General features: G+C 39.0%; 2 protein-coding genes and 1 long non-coding RNA gene across 4 annotated transcripts in view; 2 read left to right on the plus strand and 1 right to left on the minus strand.

Annotated features, from left to right (window-relative positions):
• Window positions 1–2,868, plus strand: part of slc39a14 (solute carrier family 39 member 14) — a 31,523-nt gene extending 28,655 nt beyond the window's left edge. Inside the window, 1 exon segment of the mRNA XM_061672711.1 lies at window positions 671–2,868. Coding sequence (XP_061528695.1) covers window positions 671–823 — 153 coding nt within the window. The 3' untranslated portion in view covers window positions 824–2,868.
• A 1,286-nt stretch (window positions 2,869–4,154) lies between these two features.
• LOC133400254 (uncharacterized) lies at window positions 4,155–5,446 on the minus strand. Its single transcript, XR_009768320.1, has 3 exons — window positions 5,277–5,446; window positions 5,032–5,155; window positions 4,155–4,888 (listed from the first exon to the last, which is right to left on the minus strand). It is a non-coding gene; the product is annotated as an uncharacterized LOC133400254 (long non-coding RNA).
• Window positions 5,447–7,622: 2,176 nt separating this feature from the next.
• Window positions 7,623–16,687, plus strand: part of ascc2 (activating signal cointegrator 1 complex subunit 2) — a 35,259-nt gene continuing 26,194 nt past the window's right edge. The window contains exons 1-4 of one of the 2 annotated variants that reach the window (XM_061672712.1): window positions 7,623–7,776; window positions 10,771–10,862; window positions 10,927–11,085; window positions 14,045–14,218. In XM_061672712.1, the coding sequence (XP_061528696.1) occupies window positions 10,779–10,862; window positions 10,927–11,085; window positions 14,045–14,218 (417 nt within the window). In that variant the 5' untranslated portion in view covers window positions 7,623–7,776; window positions 10,771–10,778. The remainder of the gene's footprint in view (window positions 7,777–10,770; window positions 10,863–10,926; window positions 11,086–14,044; window positions 14,219–16,687) is intronic. The other variant, XM_061672713.1, reaches the window with a different exon arrangement.

Consider the following 16,687-nt stretch of genomic DNA (forward strand, 5'->3'; position numbering starts at 1 on the left):
CGCTGCCTATTTAAAAACATTGTTTTAGCGGCATGCATGCAACCAGATGTTTTAAGATAGCGTATGTTTTACCATGCCTGCACCTAATAATACGGTGCGCCTTATGTATGTTTTAAACACAGAAATAGACTCGTAACTGAGACTGCGCCTTTTAATACGGTGCGCCGTATGGTCGTGAAAATACTGAGTCAGACCTGGAAAGATTGTAGACTAAATCCTGCAATAATTTCTTGAAGCAGTGTCGACAAAATAATAGTCTTTTCCAGAAAGAGTGTATACGATCCAGAGTCACACCTGGAAAAAGTGTACAGAGTCACTCCAACAAAGATATTAGACCAAATAATCCAGATTCACTCCTTGAAAGAGTGTTCACAAAATAAAACACAGGAACGGGGAAGACAAACTAAATCAGTCACTCAGGAAAAAAGGGTCTTCTAAAAGAATAAAGTAAAGTCAAAATAATCCGGAGTCACTCCTAAAAATTTAAATAATCCAGTCATACCTAGAAAGAATAACCCAGTTGCTCTGAAATAAAAAGGGTGTAGTCAGACTAATCCAGAGTTACACCTGGAAACAGTGTAGACAAAATAATCCACTCACTCAGAAAAAGAGAAAAACAAAATCATCCAGTCACTCCAAACGAGTGAATTTGTGTTTTTTTTCCCCGCAGTTCCCCGAGATGAACGAGGTGAGTCGCGAGGAGGAAGACGCCGGTGGCAGCAGCTTCCTGCTCACGTTCGCCATCCAAAACGCCGGCCTGTTGACGGGCTTCGCCATCATGCTGCTGCTCACCACCTACTCTGGAGAGATCCAGCTGGTTTAGCCGCTATTTTGGCTCACCGATGTCATGTGACTAACTGACAATGGCAAACTTTCAGAAAGTGACGAGAGCAAACGGTCTGGTTACTGCTAAGTTCTTCTTTTCTTTTTCGTCTTGGGTTTCAAATCAAACCAAATAGGCCTTTTTTCCCCCCCTACGTGACATCAGCTCCTCTCCCATTGCTAAAACTACACTAAAACTTTTTCTCTCTTTGTTTGTTAATAGACAATTTACAATATACAGGAATATTTTTATATTAATTCTAATTGATAATCATCACAATTATTGATTAATAATGTGTATTATATTATAAACTGATAATGGACAATTTACTAAATTACAAAATGACTTAATTCATTTGTATTAATAATTCTGTTGTAAATATCAGTTAATTTATGATTATTGTGAAAATGAAATATATTACCTCATTGTAATTAATATAATACTTTATAATTCATATGATTTTAAACAGACAATAATGATAATAGACAATTTAATATCATCACATTTATGTAATTAGTTTACACCCATTACGTTATTAATGAATGAATTAAAATTTGAACTCATGTGAGGTGCACATTCATTTGGGGCCAAGTCCTTTTTTTGCATGCGCCTGGCTTTCATACCTTCAAGTGACGCGTATTCTCCTGTAATGACTTCTAAACTGTGACACAACCAATGTCACTCTATTTCCTGGAGCGTGGCGTTTTCCTTCGATGTGAATGCCATAGAAATTAATTTGGAAAATATATCAGTAGAGCTGTCATGATCGCATCTTTTTGCAATCGATTATCCTCTAGATATTTTGTCGACGAAATGAGTTTTAATTTATTTATTTTTTTAACTACAAACATGCATTTTATTCTCATTTATGAGGGCTGGACTTCTGTCCTTAAACTGCATATGTTGGTACTGAGTGTATGGTATAAACTGCACAGAATTTGAGACAACAAAATCAGCCTTTGCTAAACGGTTAGCATTCGTGATTTGCATTAGCTCGCTACCGATTAACATTTTAGGTAACACCTCTTAACTACCATTCAGCATACATCATTTTATATGTACATTACACATCTAAGAGTGTCTTAAAATCACTTACATACGCTCCTCTGTCATTTTTGGTAAGGTTTATCAGTGGACCAACATTGCGTCCGTCTTCAATAAATGTCCGTCTGGTAAACATGGACAGTGGCCAAATGGTTCAAATGCTTTCCATCCATCCATTTTCTGACCTGCTTATCCTCACTAGGGTCGCGGGTGTGTTGGCGCCTAACTCAGCTGACTTTGGGCAAGAGGTGGGGTACACCCTGACTGGTTGCCAGCCAATTGCAGAGCACACATCGACAAACAATCATTCACATTCACACATACGGGCAATTTAGAATCTTCAATTCAAATTCTTCAAATTATGTATTTATTGGACTTAGACTCGATGCGAAGACACACTTTTTTGTCACTTTTATGTAATTTTTTTGTTCGTTCAGTGTTTACTGGCCTGTGTCATTGACAAGGTTTATTTCCAGAGAGTTACTGATGCCGTTACATACTTTAGCTGCAGCATAACATATTTATATCATGTGAAGAAGATGCAGTATGATTTATCAGCATGGAAAGTGGCATTAAGGTAGTAAATGGATGATAAGCTCAGTGCTATCTTTGCTGCTGCTTGACACGGAAAGTGTTCATGGGAGATTACTTATTGCTTCTTTTATGCTTTCTACAACAGCCATGTAAGCAGGACATTCTCTCTTATTTTTTTTGTATCCTGTAATAATGTTGAAATGTTTCAAAACGTCGTGTGTAAGCAGGCCTGCCACACACTTTGATGGTGTTACTGTGACTTCCAATCAACTGAATTGATTGTTCACATTTGTGACCATGCAACATTTAGAAGACACCAAACCTTTCGGTGTGCCCCCCCCCCCCCCCCCAATTCTTTTTGAGTTTTCTAGATACGAATAAAATATAAATTTTTCAAGAAAATCATTACTGTGTGCTATAAGATGACTTTATACTTGAACAATAAAAGATTTTCCATGAATGTCTCTCATCCATCCATCTGTCCATTTTCTGTACTGCTTATCCTTACAAGGGTCGCGGGCGTGCTGGAGCCTATCCCAGCTATTTTCGGGCGGGAGGCGGGGTACACCCTGAACTGATCGCCAGCCAATTGTAGGGCACATATAAACAAACAACTATTTGCACTCAAATTCACATTTATAGGCAATTTAGAGTCTTCAATTAACCTACCATGCATGTTTTTGGAATGTGGGAAGAAACAGGAGTGCCAGGAGAAAGCCCACGCAGGCATGGAGAGAACATGCAAACTCCACACAGGCGAGGCCAGGATTTGAACCCCGGTCCTCAGGACTGTGACGCTGATGTGCTAACCAGTCGGGATTTCATCATCTATGGTCCCTAGTATAATCAAAAGGTTCAGAGAATCTGGAGAAATCACTGCATGCAAGCGGCAAGGCCGAAAACCAACATTGAATGCCCGTGACCTTCGATCCCTCAGGCAGCACTGCATCAAAAACCGACATCAGTGTGTAAAGGATATCACCACATGGGCTCAGGAATACTTTAGAAAACGAATGTTAGTAAATACAGTTACATCCGTAAGTGCAACTCTACTATGCAAAGCAAAAGCCATTTATGAACAACACCCAGAAACGCCGCCGGCTTTTCTGGGCCCAAGCTCATCTAAAATGGACTGGGTGGGCGGGCTTTATGAGGAATGCGTCCTCATTGGCTAATTCGTTTTAAGCGACAGCTAATACGCCCAGATGTGACTTTTTTTTTTTTTTTACCGTGTCACACTGAGCAGAGCCAGCGGCGAGATTCAATTTTTGATCATCTCAGGGAAGTGCAAATATCTATCATACATGTTGTCAATGCTGTAGTAGGAATTAGTAATGTTGTAACATTATGCTAGGAACTTGTTAGAAGTGCACAGGCAGTTTATCAACAATTTAGCAGCTAATAACCGTTAGCAATCTACCATACTGTCTCATCCGTACTGCATACTATATGGTCATTGGCAATATTTCTTTATCAATTTATGATGACCTGAGAATTACATTACTGAGTAAAATTAAACACTTATCACCAGTACGTCTTAAAGACGGATTTAGCATAAAAGGGAAGCACAAATCCTAGATAAGTTGTAGGCTTTTCTGTAAGAGCTTGATTATATACAATATCTACTTTTAAAGTTAGCCATTCTTTCTTACTAGGTGTTGACAAAAAGGAAAACGGTCTCTCTGTAATTATTTCTATAATCTTTGGGTTTATTTCAATATTAAGTTTGTATTCATATCAAATGTTTCCCCCTCTGAAATAATTTTGTGTTTGGAGCAAACAACTCTAATGCAGAGTGATGGGATGATGATACCTCATGGAGTGTATTGACCTCAAGGAGTGTATTGACACACTACACAAACTGTGTCGGCACTGTATTGACACTGTTGGTCACTCAATAGTGACCCTTGCAGTAATTCTAAAATCATTGCAGATCAGCAAAATGAAAATAAAATGGAAACGATTACATGCTCCAAACCCAACATCAGCCTGTGAAATATTTAATCGCTTGTCTTTTACTTAACATATCCTCTCATGATTGTATAATTTCAGTTACTCAATTTGTTTGCTGAGTGTTTTTTGAGAAGAGTTTCAAATTTGCATCAAACCTTGTTTGTGTAAATGCTAAAATTTGTTATGTAAAATATAGCAAATGTGTCTAATAAAATTCTGTTAACTTTTTAACTTATGTATGGAATTTTGTTAACTTAAGTGTTCAGTCATATGAAATAAAAGACTAAAAATTTATTAATTTATGCATTTTTATTGAGGAACAAAAGTTTTTGAAGTGTCTTTGCTCCAAGGCGATTTCTCCTCTTAGACACCAGTTCCCCTGCCTTAGAAAAAAACTCTTTCACAGCGTACAGATGAAGATGGTGAGCATAAAAATTTAAGAGAGAGTTGATAAGTTTTAGGAGCTCCCTGAATCCCTCATTTTCAACAATGGTGAGTGGCTGACAGCCTCAGCCACTGCTTGCTTGTTAGGAACTGCAAGCCAAAAGGAAATATTTTGTTAAAAATGCATTTAAGGACTAATTTTTACAAACAATATTACAGAGTCACACAAAGCCTTTTGTGTGTAATAAACTATTTTTGAAAATTATTTTTTTTTGGTGAGAATTTCAACATACCTGGGGTACTCACACGAGTATCTGCCAATTCTTCAATGCCATGCCGAGCTCTATAATGCCTCAGCATTGATGAAGTGCTCTTATTGATGTAAGATAGCGCTGTAGAGAAGAGCCGACACTTCACCTACAATAAAATAAAAATTTCATTTATCTGAAAACAATTCAAACCTCTGACCAGAAAAGAGTACAAACATATTAATTAAAAAAATAACAGTAAACAATGCCCGAAGGAGAAAATGATTGACCTTATTTGGCGTCACAAGATCAAAATTATTCAGACTGGGGAGAACTTCTTGGAACGATCCATGAAGTCAGTAGAGCAATGTGAGGGCAAGCAAAACTCCATCCAACAAATCCACAACATGTCAACACAGTTTGTTTCCTTATATACACAATTTGGCGCGGCACATCCAAATGACACACTTCCTGGATTGGTCACATGATTTTTTTCTTAAAGCGATACGCGCACCAATACAGGGTTTCACTCTTGTGCACTCGGCACTGTGCTGACGGACCAGTGTTGTTCATCCTATCACAACACTGTGCAACGTGGTCTAACCCGATTGGACCGAACCATCGCATAAAAATAAGAGTTGCCGACGCATCCCTGCACGTTGAGCTATGGACGCTCTGAACAGCGAGCCTGTATAGGCTTTTTTATGCAGGATTTTTCAGAACTGCTGTCAGTTATTTGTACTGACGACAACTATTTTGTCATAACAGGAGACTTTAACATTCATGTTGACAATAACATGGAAAAAAATCTAAATAACTCTCTACTATACTAGACACATTTGACCTCTCTCAACTGAAGGTCACATCTTAGACCTGGACATCTCTAAGGATGTTGAAATTCTATCAAATGACATTAAGGACATGGCTATTTCTGACCATTTTTGTGTATTCTTTGAATTACAGATTCTTTCAAAAGTTCAGACAATCTCTATGTCTATTAAGAAAAGGTACATAAATGAATGAATGAATAAATGAAAGTACGGCCACTAAGTTTATGGAGACCGTAGCTGTGCCACAAACTGTGAATGCTGAGATAATTTTGGGATAATTTCACCAGTAAATTTTTGTTTTAAAACAATCAAATTTATAAAACAATCTTGAGGTGACCGAGAACACTGTGGAGGAGCACAATGGTGGTAAAGACCTCTAAATCAAAGTGTAGGAAAGCAGAACGTAAGTGGAGAAAAACAAAATACATTTTTAATTAATTGACGATGACCTCTACAGGCAAAGTCTTTGTAATTTTAACCAAGAGTTAATCAGGGCTAGACAGCAACATTTTTCTGAAATCATCAGTAAGGACCTCAATAACATTCACACTCTATTTTCTGTGGTTGACTTTTTGACAAATTTCAATTCCAGTTTCCGAACTCATCACAGTACAGAATCTGCTCTTATCAAAGTGCTAAATGATATGAGGTTGAATACTGACTCGGGGAAGGTGTCAAATTCTGGTCCTGTTGGACCTCATTGCAGCTTTTGATACGGTAGATCACTGCTGAACAGGTTGGAAACGTGGGTAGGACTAAATGGAACAGTCTTTAAATGCTTTAGGTCCTACCTGGAGGAAAGGAGTTATTTTGTAACCACTGGCAGAATCGAATGGCAATGACCTATGGTGTCCCTCAGGGGTCAGTTCTTGGACCCCTCCTGGTCAGTTTTACATGCTACCCTTGGGTCAAATTCTTCAGAACTTTAATTTTGACTATCAGCCTTTAATCGTGTAAAGCACACTGATTTACCTTGTGTATGAAATGCGCTATATAAATAAATTTGCTTTGCTTTGCTTTAACCTTAACTGATCCGAAACTGCCTCAACCCCAACGCTAGTCCTAAACCTAACGATAATAAACTTCTTCGTTTAAAAATATATATATATTTGGAATGGACATCTCGTTACATCTGCGTAGCCTACCCTTCCCACGATTCAGGAGCCAAACATGTTGAAGCGTGGTGGGTCTTGCCGAGGAAGGGCTTGGGATTTAAGAATGTCTGTGAAATGGGACGTTCCCTCAATTTAAATTTTTCGTCTTTTGTAAAAGTGTTTCTGCTTTTATTTGTTTCCTGAAATGTAAAAGTGTTTTGGCTTTTGTTAATGTGTTTTCTGAAATGTAAAAGTGTTTCACAATTTGTTAATTTGTTTTCTGAAATATAAGTGTTTTGGCCTTTGTTAATTTTTTTTCTGAAATGTAAAAGTATTTTGACTTTTGTTAATTTGTTTTCTGAAATGTAAAAGTGTTTCACAATTTGTTATATTGTTTTGCACTTCAAGGCCACCGGACTAAGTACCCATAAATAGCGAAAAATATTGTTTTGATTATATAATTTTTAAAGTGTAACATTAATTTTTTTTACTGTCAGTTTTGTATTTTTAATTTAAATTTCTATATAACTTACCACTCAGAATGTACAGTGTTTTTTTTTCATCTTTAAACATTTTTTAAATCGTGATTTATTTTATTTCCATAGTGGACCACACGCTGCTGCACTCTACCTAGTGCCCACTAGGGAGCGATAAACAAAAACGAGCAACTGTGTTGCCACACTCATTTTCGAAGAACAAACTCGGAGTTGCGAGTCAGTCTCACTGCGCACGCGTGCTCTACCCAGCTAGAAACACCGGACAGAAATTAAGAAAAAAATAATAATTGAAAGTGAAAAGAGGTCATAAAAGCGGCGACACTTCCACGAGGATGCCTTCGGAGAGTGGCAGACGCTGACGGTAAGGAGGTGGGTTGATTTATTACCCCCTTGGCGACACGGCAAAGTTTACTGTGTTTGGCGACGTTATGCTAACGCTTAGCTGCCGTGGTTGATTGACGCGCTGTCATCCAAGGTAATTTTCACCTGTTTAGCCTAGCTATGTGCTACGCAACGTTCTCATCCAGACGCGTGTAAAACCTTCAATGATAGTAACTCTACTTGCGTGGAGGCGAAAATTACACCTGCAGAGAGCGGTATTAACTGTAATTAACCTAATATGTTATTTGTACCAATATTTTTATTGGTACAAATAATATTTTATTTGTACCAATTTTATTTGTGACTTCACATTAAAAAAAAAAAAAAAAGCTTTATTTAAAGTCATATGTAGCAGATACACAGTAGACAGTAAATTGAAAAGTAAAAAGATAATGCTACATGAACATAATAGAACAATGTTAGGGGGTACATAGTACAATGATTCAGTAGTTACAAAAATACTTTTAACAGTGCAAGTAGTGATAGTTCTAATTGATTCAGGATTTTTCAGAGTATTGGATCGACTGTATGTATTGTCTGACCACATTATCAAAGGTAACAAACTGAGGTTTCTTCATGAACTCACAGCCATGAATATGAAATTTGGCCATTATAAGAATAACATTAATACTATATGTGCATTTTGTACTGTGTATGATCATTTTCAAAGAGACCCACCACTGCATCCTTCTACACTAAACCAAATCACCACCAGTATGGTCACAAACAAAATCACATAAGCTCTGCCCTAATCTTTTAACAATAGGGCAATACCAAAATAAGTGAACAACAGTCTCAGGGTACTCCTTACAGAAACTACAATTTCCATCTATGTCCTTTTTTAATCTTTTGTTTTTTGTTGTATAGAATCAGTGGATGATTTTAAGAGATTTCTTTAATTTTATTTGTAATCAAGTATCTATTAGGTAACAACCAGGCATTTTTTCCATGTAATATTTCCCATAAATTGATTCCAATATGAAATTACACGTGGCAATGTAGTAATATCTTTTTGGAATAAAGCTCTTATAGAATTGTTGTGACGAAGATGACCTGAAAAACATAGCTTACTAACGAGAGTGTCTGTTGGGGATAACCGGGGCACCTGTTGAGCAGTAAATCTTTGTTCAGACTTAAATAACATACAGATTCCAGAGGAAATTGCACCAAAGACCTTGGCATAATCTGCAGGTGTGACATGGATATTATATTCTGATAAGTATTCTTCATACGTGAGAAGAAGACCATCCCGATTAAATAATTGATTACCAATACAATATCATTTTTAAACCAGTATTCCAAGAAAAGAGAAAGCAGTAATAGGCCTACTTAAGAGGTAAAATAATCACAAAATGTAACAAAGGCATCAAGTATTTAAGAGTGAGACGCAAGTTATTAGCTAACATGAAGTTTGTCTTTGTTGTGCCAAATATAATTAAATATAAACAATATATCTAATATTGTAATGTATTGTAAAACAAGTTATTATAGAACTCCGGCATCCTCTCCACATCCCAAAAACATGCATGTTAAGTTGATTGAAGACTCTAAATTGCCCGTAGGTGTGAATGTGAGTGTGAATGGTACATTGTTTATATGTGCCCATGATTGGCTGGGGACCAGTTCAAGGTGTACCTAGCCTCTCGCCCAAAGATAGCTCGGATAGGCTCCAGCACGCCCGTGACCCTAGTGAGGATAAGCGGTACAGAAAATGGAGGAGAACAGGGAGAACATGCAAACTCCACACACGCGGGGCCCGGGATTTGAACCCCGGTCCTCAGAACTGTGAGGCAGATGTGCAACCCAGTCGTCCACCGTGCCGCCTACCATTAATAGTTATGAGAAATATGCATGAATAACCCAATAACCGTGGTCGGCTATTGACTTCCATAGGCTTTGACCATCGGGTGACGACACGGCAAACACTCCCATTCGTGATGCTGATTGTAAGGAGTAGTTTGAAGTGACTGATTAAACAAATGTGATACATTTGAGATGTATTCTATTATCTCCTTGATGTCCCTGAATGCTGCATCTCCCTCCCCGTTATTTTGTGATATCACCTAGACCCAGTTTAAAGTCGGGTACGGGAGCGCATGGTGCGGCTTTGGCCGCTTATGGATCACCATTCATGTTTTTTTCCGGAAACAAACATTTGGAGATGCATGGTTTTTGTTAATCTTACACACACCGAAAAATATGTGGAATTTTTTTCCAGATTAAAAAAAAACAACAACATACAATTTGCATATACCGTACATGCTTTTTGTTATCAAACAAAAACGGGTATTACCATATATTTTTTTCCATCTTATTTTGATCTGAAAGGTTTTTTTGTTTTGTTTTAAAACCATATACAGTTTGAATTTACATGGTTTGTCCAACAAAAAAGCATGTATCTTAAAGTACTGTATTTGAAAAGTATTGTATTTTTATCTGAAACACAGTTGTTACTCCAGATTTAAAAAAATGTATATATAAAATTTTGAGAAATGCTTTTTACTGTGCAACAAAAAGCAGGTATCTCTAAAAGTATTTAAAAAATTTTTTTGAAAGTAATTATTTTTCCAGATTTAAAAATAAAATAAAATTGGGAAATACATGCTTTTTGTTGCCCCCCCCCCAAAAAAGCAGGTATTACCCAAAATATTCCTTAGTTATATTTTTTGCTGAAACACAAACCCAGATAAAAAAAAAAAAAACACAATTTCGAGATTTCTTTTCAATTTCTTTTTCTCGTCTACCCCCCGAAAAAGGACGTAACACCAATTTAGTTTTTTACTTTAGTTTAAACTCAGAAATATTTTCTGTGGTCTTCAGATTTACTTTTGAAAAAGACACAATATGTGGAAGGTCATGCTTTATGTTTTCCAACAAAAAACAGAAGCAGCATATATATTGTATAATGTGAAAATGTAAAAACAATTAAGAGGTGTAAAGTGTTCCATAAGTCATTGATTTTTGTTTGCGGTATTTTCCAAGGCGAAGTCATGGCCTGCGCCCGGGTACCGCTGGACGAGCAGCAGGTGACTGAGCGAGACGCGCTGGGCAAGGAGCGCTCGCTGCCCGCTCTGGTGAGTTGCTATCCACTCCTTCTCATTAGTGATGTGCTTGCTGTCACCGTCTCTCTTTGTTCAGCACCCCGACAGGAAGGAGGAGCGCTTCTTCATGCCTTACCTGCCTCTGTCAGCGGACCCCTCTCCGGCAGAGGTGGAGGAGTTCCTAGAGCGCGGCAGATTCATCCTGGAGGATCTGGAATGGCTACTCACGCTGCCACATGACAAATTTTGGTGTCAGGTGAGAGGTGTTTTAGTTGTCCCCTCAGAGCACAGTGGTACCTTGACATAGGAGTGACCAGACTTAAGAGTTTTTCGAGATAAAAGTCGTCCCTCAGGGGATTTATATTTTGTCTATTTAACCAAACCACATTAACTTTGTCTCACGAAAGTCAACAAGCTTAATTGCTAACATTAGAGCTGCAGCTAACAATTATTATTTTGATTTATATTTGTTTTTTATTTTAATTTCATACATGCAAATCAGTCGCCTTTTGGCGAAATTTGACATTTTGAACTCAAAATAGGCCATTGACGTGAATCGTATAGAGCCAATGAGTTTTTCCTGGAGGGGAGGAGGGGGTTTTGCTGTCACTGACGTCATAGGCTGTTTCGTCCTCCTTGAACGCTGGCAGCTAGATCCATTCCACACATCCACCACCCACACACAGATGTAATTATGAATATTACTCCGTGGCGGACTAATATGCGCCCTGAGGTTCCGCCTGTGCACTCGAAGTCACAGGAGTTGACAAGACCAGAAAAAAACTTCCGCCGCTTCTGCTGTTAATAAGTCACGGTACTTTTACTCCGTTACAATGATCTAAATGTCGCCTGCTACTTTTATTTATCAATTATTGCTTATTTATCAACTATTTCATATCAACTATTTACATTAGACACCTATACAGTTTAGAAATATAACTATTACTATAAAAATGCATTGTTAGAATTGCTGTAGTGGGACGTGTTTGATCGTTAAATGTAACTGACACGAGCTGGAAACAAGTTACCTTTATCTCCATTATCATCCGGAGGAAGCTCGTGATGAAGCTCGGCTGCTTCCAGACGACCCAGAGGGAGTTCACTCATCTGACAATTCCGCATCCCATTTACTCAAATCCTGGTCGGTCGACAATCAGCTGGCAAGCGGCCGAGAGCATCTCGCCATATGGCCCGGCATTTTGAGCAATAGCTTTGCAACAAAGGGATCTGTTCAGAGCGTCATCCTTTATTCCCTTGCATGATCGAAGGCGTCATTCCTGTCGGTCGCAGGAATATTTTTCTTGCCTTGGTGCAATAAATTTCTAGGACCGAAACCTTTTTTCTTTTTTGGGATATTTTTCATTTTGTTTTCTCTCTTTTCCACCATTATGCTTGCCTCTTCTCATTGTCTCCTCCTTCAACCTCCTCGTCAATCTGAGGGAGGGACGTTCACTTCAAAGCATTGTTGCCCTCTACAGGGTCCCATTCCTGATTGCAGTTATCCAGAGGCTTGACGATCACAGACAAACTGCACAAGACCCTCCCCCACCCATCCCCGTTAAAAAATTCCATTGCCGTCTTTAGGGGGTGGTGGTCCGGTGCCCGTGCCCCTCCCTTTGTGACCGATCGAAGTGCTTCGGTCGGGCTCAGGACCTCCCTGGGACCTGGGGGTGGTCATTGGTTTCCCTGTGATTGGGTCCCCTGCTGGACGGGCTCGCTGACTCGGCCCCCCACTTGTGGGTGGGGGGCACCGGGCTCACCCTTCCTCGATGTGCCGGCTCAGCAACTCTGTACACCAGTTGACAAACATGCATGTGATATGGTGTTCATTCACTAATAAGTTCGATAGACGCACTATCGGTTTTAATTACTTGTGCTGGGATCACTAAAAACAACACAGGTTCTTACAGGTGTTTAGACACTAAAAAAATAATCCTACCGCACTACTCATCAGTAGCACTGCCTTGCTCATTTCCCCACATCCTGTCCTTTTCGGTCCTCTCTTCTTCTCTTGGTTAGTTATTGCATGTCCTCACCGGGTGTCCCCCCCCATCTACAAATGACTGTTGTAATGTTACTTGTGTTCAAATATCTAGACTGTCTCACTATTGTTCTGCTGTGGTTCTCACCCCTAGTCCCCTTGTGCACTCTGTCCCTCTGTCTGTCCCCTAAAACCCTTTTCTGTCCGGGTGCTATCAATAAACATCAGAATAATAATAAAAAAATAAGCAGAGGGAATATTTAAAACTCCCCTGTTGCACAGCAAAACTGTTCCAGCACAAAGGCATACAGATGTACCATTCTGCAAGGCCATGCAGCTGAACAGGACAGGTTTAAAAAAAAAAAAAAATGTTTTAAACACCAGGCTGGCGTTATTGTATTTTATTTTTGTGTTTATTATCAGCCCGTGTGGCCAGCTGTGGTGTTTTCCATCGTATGTGTGATCGAGGCTGTTTTTTTAATTTTTTAATTTTTTAATTTTTTATTTTTTTTTCAAATATGGTTTTCAAGTTAACGCCAACTGGCAGTGGCAATGTACAGTTTGAAGCCTCTTTTTTTGAAGATTATATTGAGATTAGATTGAATTATATCAGACAAAGTGCTGCTTTTTTTTCAAGTGAATGGAGCTTCCTGCTGTCATACAGCACTCGTTTCTCAAGTTTGGCCTCACAAGTCAAAGCAAAAATTCGGCCAGTCAAAGGTGTGTCACTCGTATCTCGAGGCACCACTGTACATGCTTTTTATTGTCCAACAAAAGGAGTGTGTTGCCATATTTTCCCAAATGTTTTAAAGTTTCTTTTTATTTTTATAAAAAACAAATATTTGTTGTTTTTCAAATAAAAAAGTACAGTATTTGGACATCCGCTTGTTTTGGTGTCTAACAAAAGCCAGGGTCTCAAAATTTAGTCGCGCCCCCCCCCCCCTTTTTTTTTTTTTTTTTTTTTTTAATCTGAAACTCAAATAAAAAATATTAGTTCATCAGAAAAAGAACACACAATTTTGAGTGACTGACTCTTTGGTATCTAACATAAAACAGCTAACTCACAAAAACACCATTGTCGATACCTGCTTTATTTTTTTTTTTTTCTTATCCTACAAAAACCGACCTCCAAAATTTGGGTTGATAAAGGATTTTTGTTGTACAGCAATGATGGGTTCCATCCCAGCGTCAAAATAAAAATGTGACTACCGATCTGTCGTGATCCTTCTCCCAGGTTGTGTTTGACACATCGCTGCAGAAATGCTTGGATTCGTACGTCCATCATGCCCCTCGCGGCCTCGATCTGGCCCCTGTGCCCTTGTCTCCGGTGGCGGCAGAAAGTCAACGTGCGCTCCACCGTGCTGTCTTCTTTGCCTTCCTCAGGATGGCCACTCACAAGGAGTCCACGGTAGGACCAACATTAAATGAAATACAGTGAACCCCCATTTATCAGAGAGGGGTTTACATTCTGTACCCACCAGCAATAAGTGAAAATCCAAGCTATCATACATGCAAATTTGTCGCCTTTCGGCGAAATTTGCTGTTTTGAACTCAAAATAGGCCATTTACGTAATTCGTATAGATCCAATGAGTTTTTCCTGGAAGGGGGGGAGGTCGCTGTCACTGATGTGATAGGCTGTTTTGTACTCCTTGAATGCTGGCAACCAGATCCATTCCACACATCCACCACCCACACACAGATGTAATTGTGAATATTACTCCGCGGCGGACTAATATGCGCCCTGAGGTTCCGCCTGTGCACTCGAAGTCACAGGAGTTGACAAGACCAGAAAAAAACCTCCGCCGCTTCTGCTGTTAATAAGTCACGGTACTTTTACTTCGTTACAATGATCTAAATGTCGCCGCTACTTTTATTTATCAATTATTGCTTATTTATCAACTATTTCGTGCGAGAGACTCCGACTGCGACTTCCGCATCGGGCGCTCTGTCCAATTCAAGCGCTAGTGACGTTTGTCTAGTTCACCAATCAACGACACAAGAAAGTCACATGACCTCACACATAGTCTTCCATTGGGCTTCCCGGACATAGGTATTCAAATTAGATAAGCGTGTCCCGCTGAAAGTCGTGCGTATGTGGAGGCCATGTTGGGAAGGTCATCATTTCCATGAAGGCAACGGCGCCCAACACTTGTTTAGCAGCAACATCAGAATTTGTACATTCACATTTTATTTTGTAATTTTTTTTATTGATGTTCATTCTGTGGTTAAAAAAAAATCTGAAGTTCCTCACTATTTACTCAGTACTTGAGTAATAATCTCACTGTGTACTTTGTACTCTTACTCAAGTAATTTTTTGGAGGACAACTATTTACTTGAGTCACATTATTGTCAAGTAACAGTACTCTGACTTGAGGACAAAGTTTGGTTACTCTACCCACCTCTGGAGCGGACATCCTCTATTTGTCCTGTTACGTTTAAGCAACATTTTTGCTCATCAGATCAGCCAGTCTGTTATTTGTTGTGCAGGGGCCTCATGTACAAAAGGTGCATACGCACAAAAACGTGGCGTCCGTTCTTTTTCATGGCAAAGTTCAGATGTATAAAGAGCGACATGACCGTGGAAATGTGCGGTGCCTCACGCCAACTGCATTTCTGGCGTATGCACATTTCTGCAGCTTTTTGTGCTTTAGCAACACTTAGAGGTGATGCTGGGAAACTGTTCTCATAAATCTGCACACCAGAGACACATGAATAATTAGCACCGATGAACAATTCATGCCCGGCAACATTTGATTTCAACAATGCAATTGAGGCAAGGACTGAGAATTCATTTGTTAACCAGTGTATTTAATGAACGACTGATATTTGCGAGGACACCTATTAATTACGCACTAATTATCTAATTAATTTACTCATGTTAATGTTAAATGTATTAAGCACTGTTAAGGATTACGTTACAACACAGAATGAACTAACTTCAAATTCAGAAATGGCCAATAAAAACAAGAAACAGTACTCTTACTTAGGTACAATATTTGTCTACTCTACCCACCTCTGGATCGGACATACTCTATTGCTATTCTTACGTTTAAGCAACATTTTTGCTCATCAGATCAGCCAGTGTCGTATTTGTTGGACTGGTCTTTTGTATTTTCGTGTTGAGGTGCTGCGGGTCGTGGCCCTGGTTGTGGTCCCAGCGAACCGCGAAGCACACGTAACATCGGCGACATCTGGCTCAAGTTGGAGGCCAGAACAAAAAGCCAAAGAAATTAGGCAAATTTAATTTTAATCATAAATGTGTACATCAACATGTACTTGAGCGGTGTAAATAAGTTTTTCTGCGTGAAGATTTCTTTTTTTTTTATTTTAATTTTTTTCCCTTATTGTACTCTTCAGTCTTCCAGATTGCTTAATTTATGTTAAAATAAAAAAAAGTCATCCCTTTGGTGTTTGCATGTCTGAGCTATAGAGAAACTGATGAATAAATAAAAGATTGTCGCGGGCGTGCTGGAGCCCATCCCAGCTATCTTCGGGCGAGAGGCGGGGTACACCCTGAACTGGTCGCCAGCCAGTCACAGGACACATAGAAACAAACAACCATTCATGCTCACATTAAAACCTACGGGCAATTTAGAGTCTTCAATATAACAATCCTCGCAGCATATTTTCTTTATCCTCTGCAAATAATGACTGATATTACTGACATACTGAGGAATTGAGACCATCTCCATGTACAGTTTATCCTTATGTCTGTATTATACTGCCCCCAGGTGGCCATAGCCCGCACACCAAAAGGCGCAGCACAATGGCCATTGAATAGAAGCAAAAAAAGTGGCAAGAATTATTGAATTCTTTACATTCTTCTTTTCAAATTGTATTATGACTGTTTTTCTAAACTCAAATATTATAGTGATA

Source organism: Phycodurus eques, chromosome 3, assembly GCF_024500275.1.
Source record: "Phycodurus eques isolate BA_2022a chromosome 3, UOR_Pequ_1.1, whole genome shotgun sequence".
Taxonomy (NCBI): domain Eukaryota; kingdom Metazoa; phylum Chordata; class Actinopteri; order Syngnathiformes; family Syngnathidae; genus Phycodurus; species Phycodurus eques.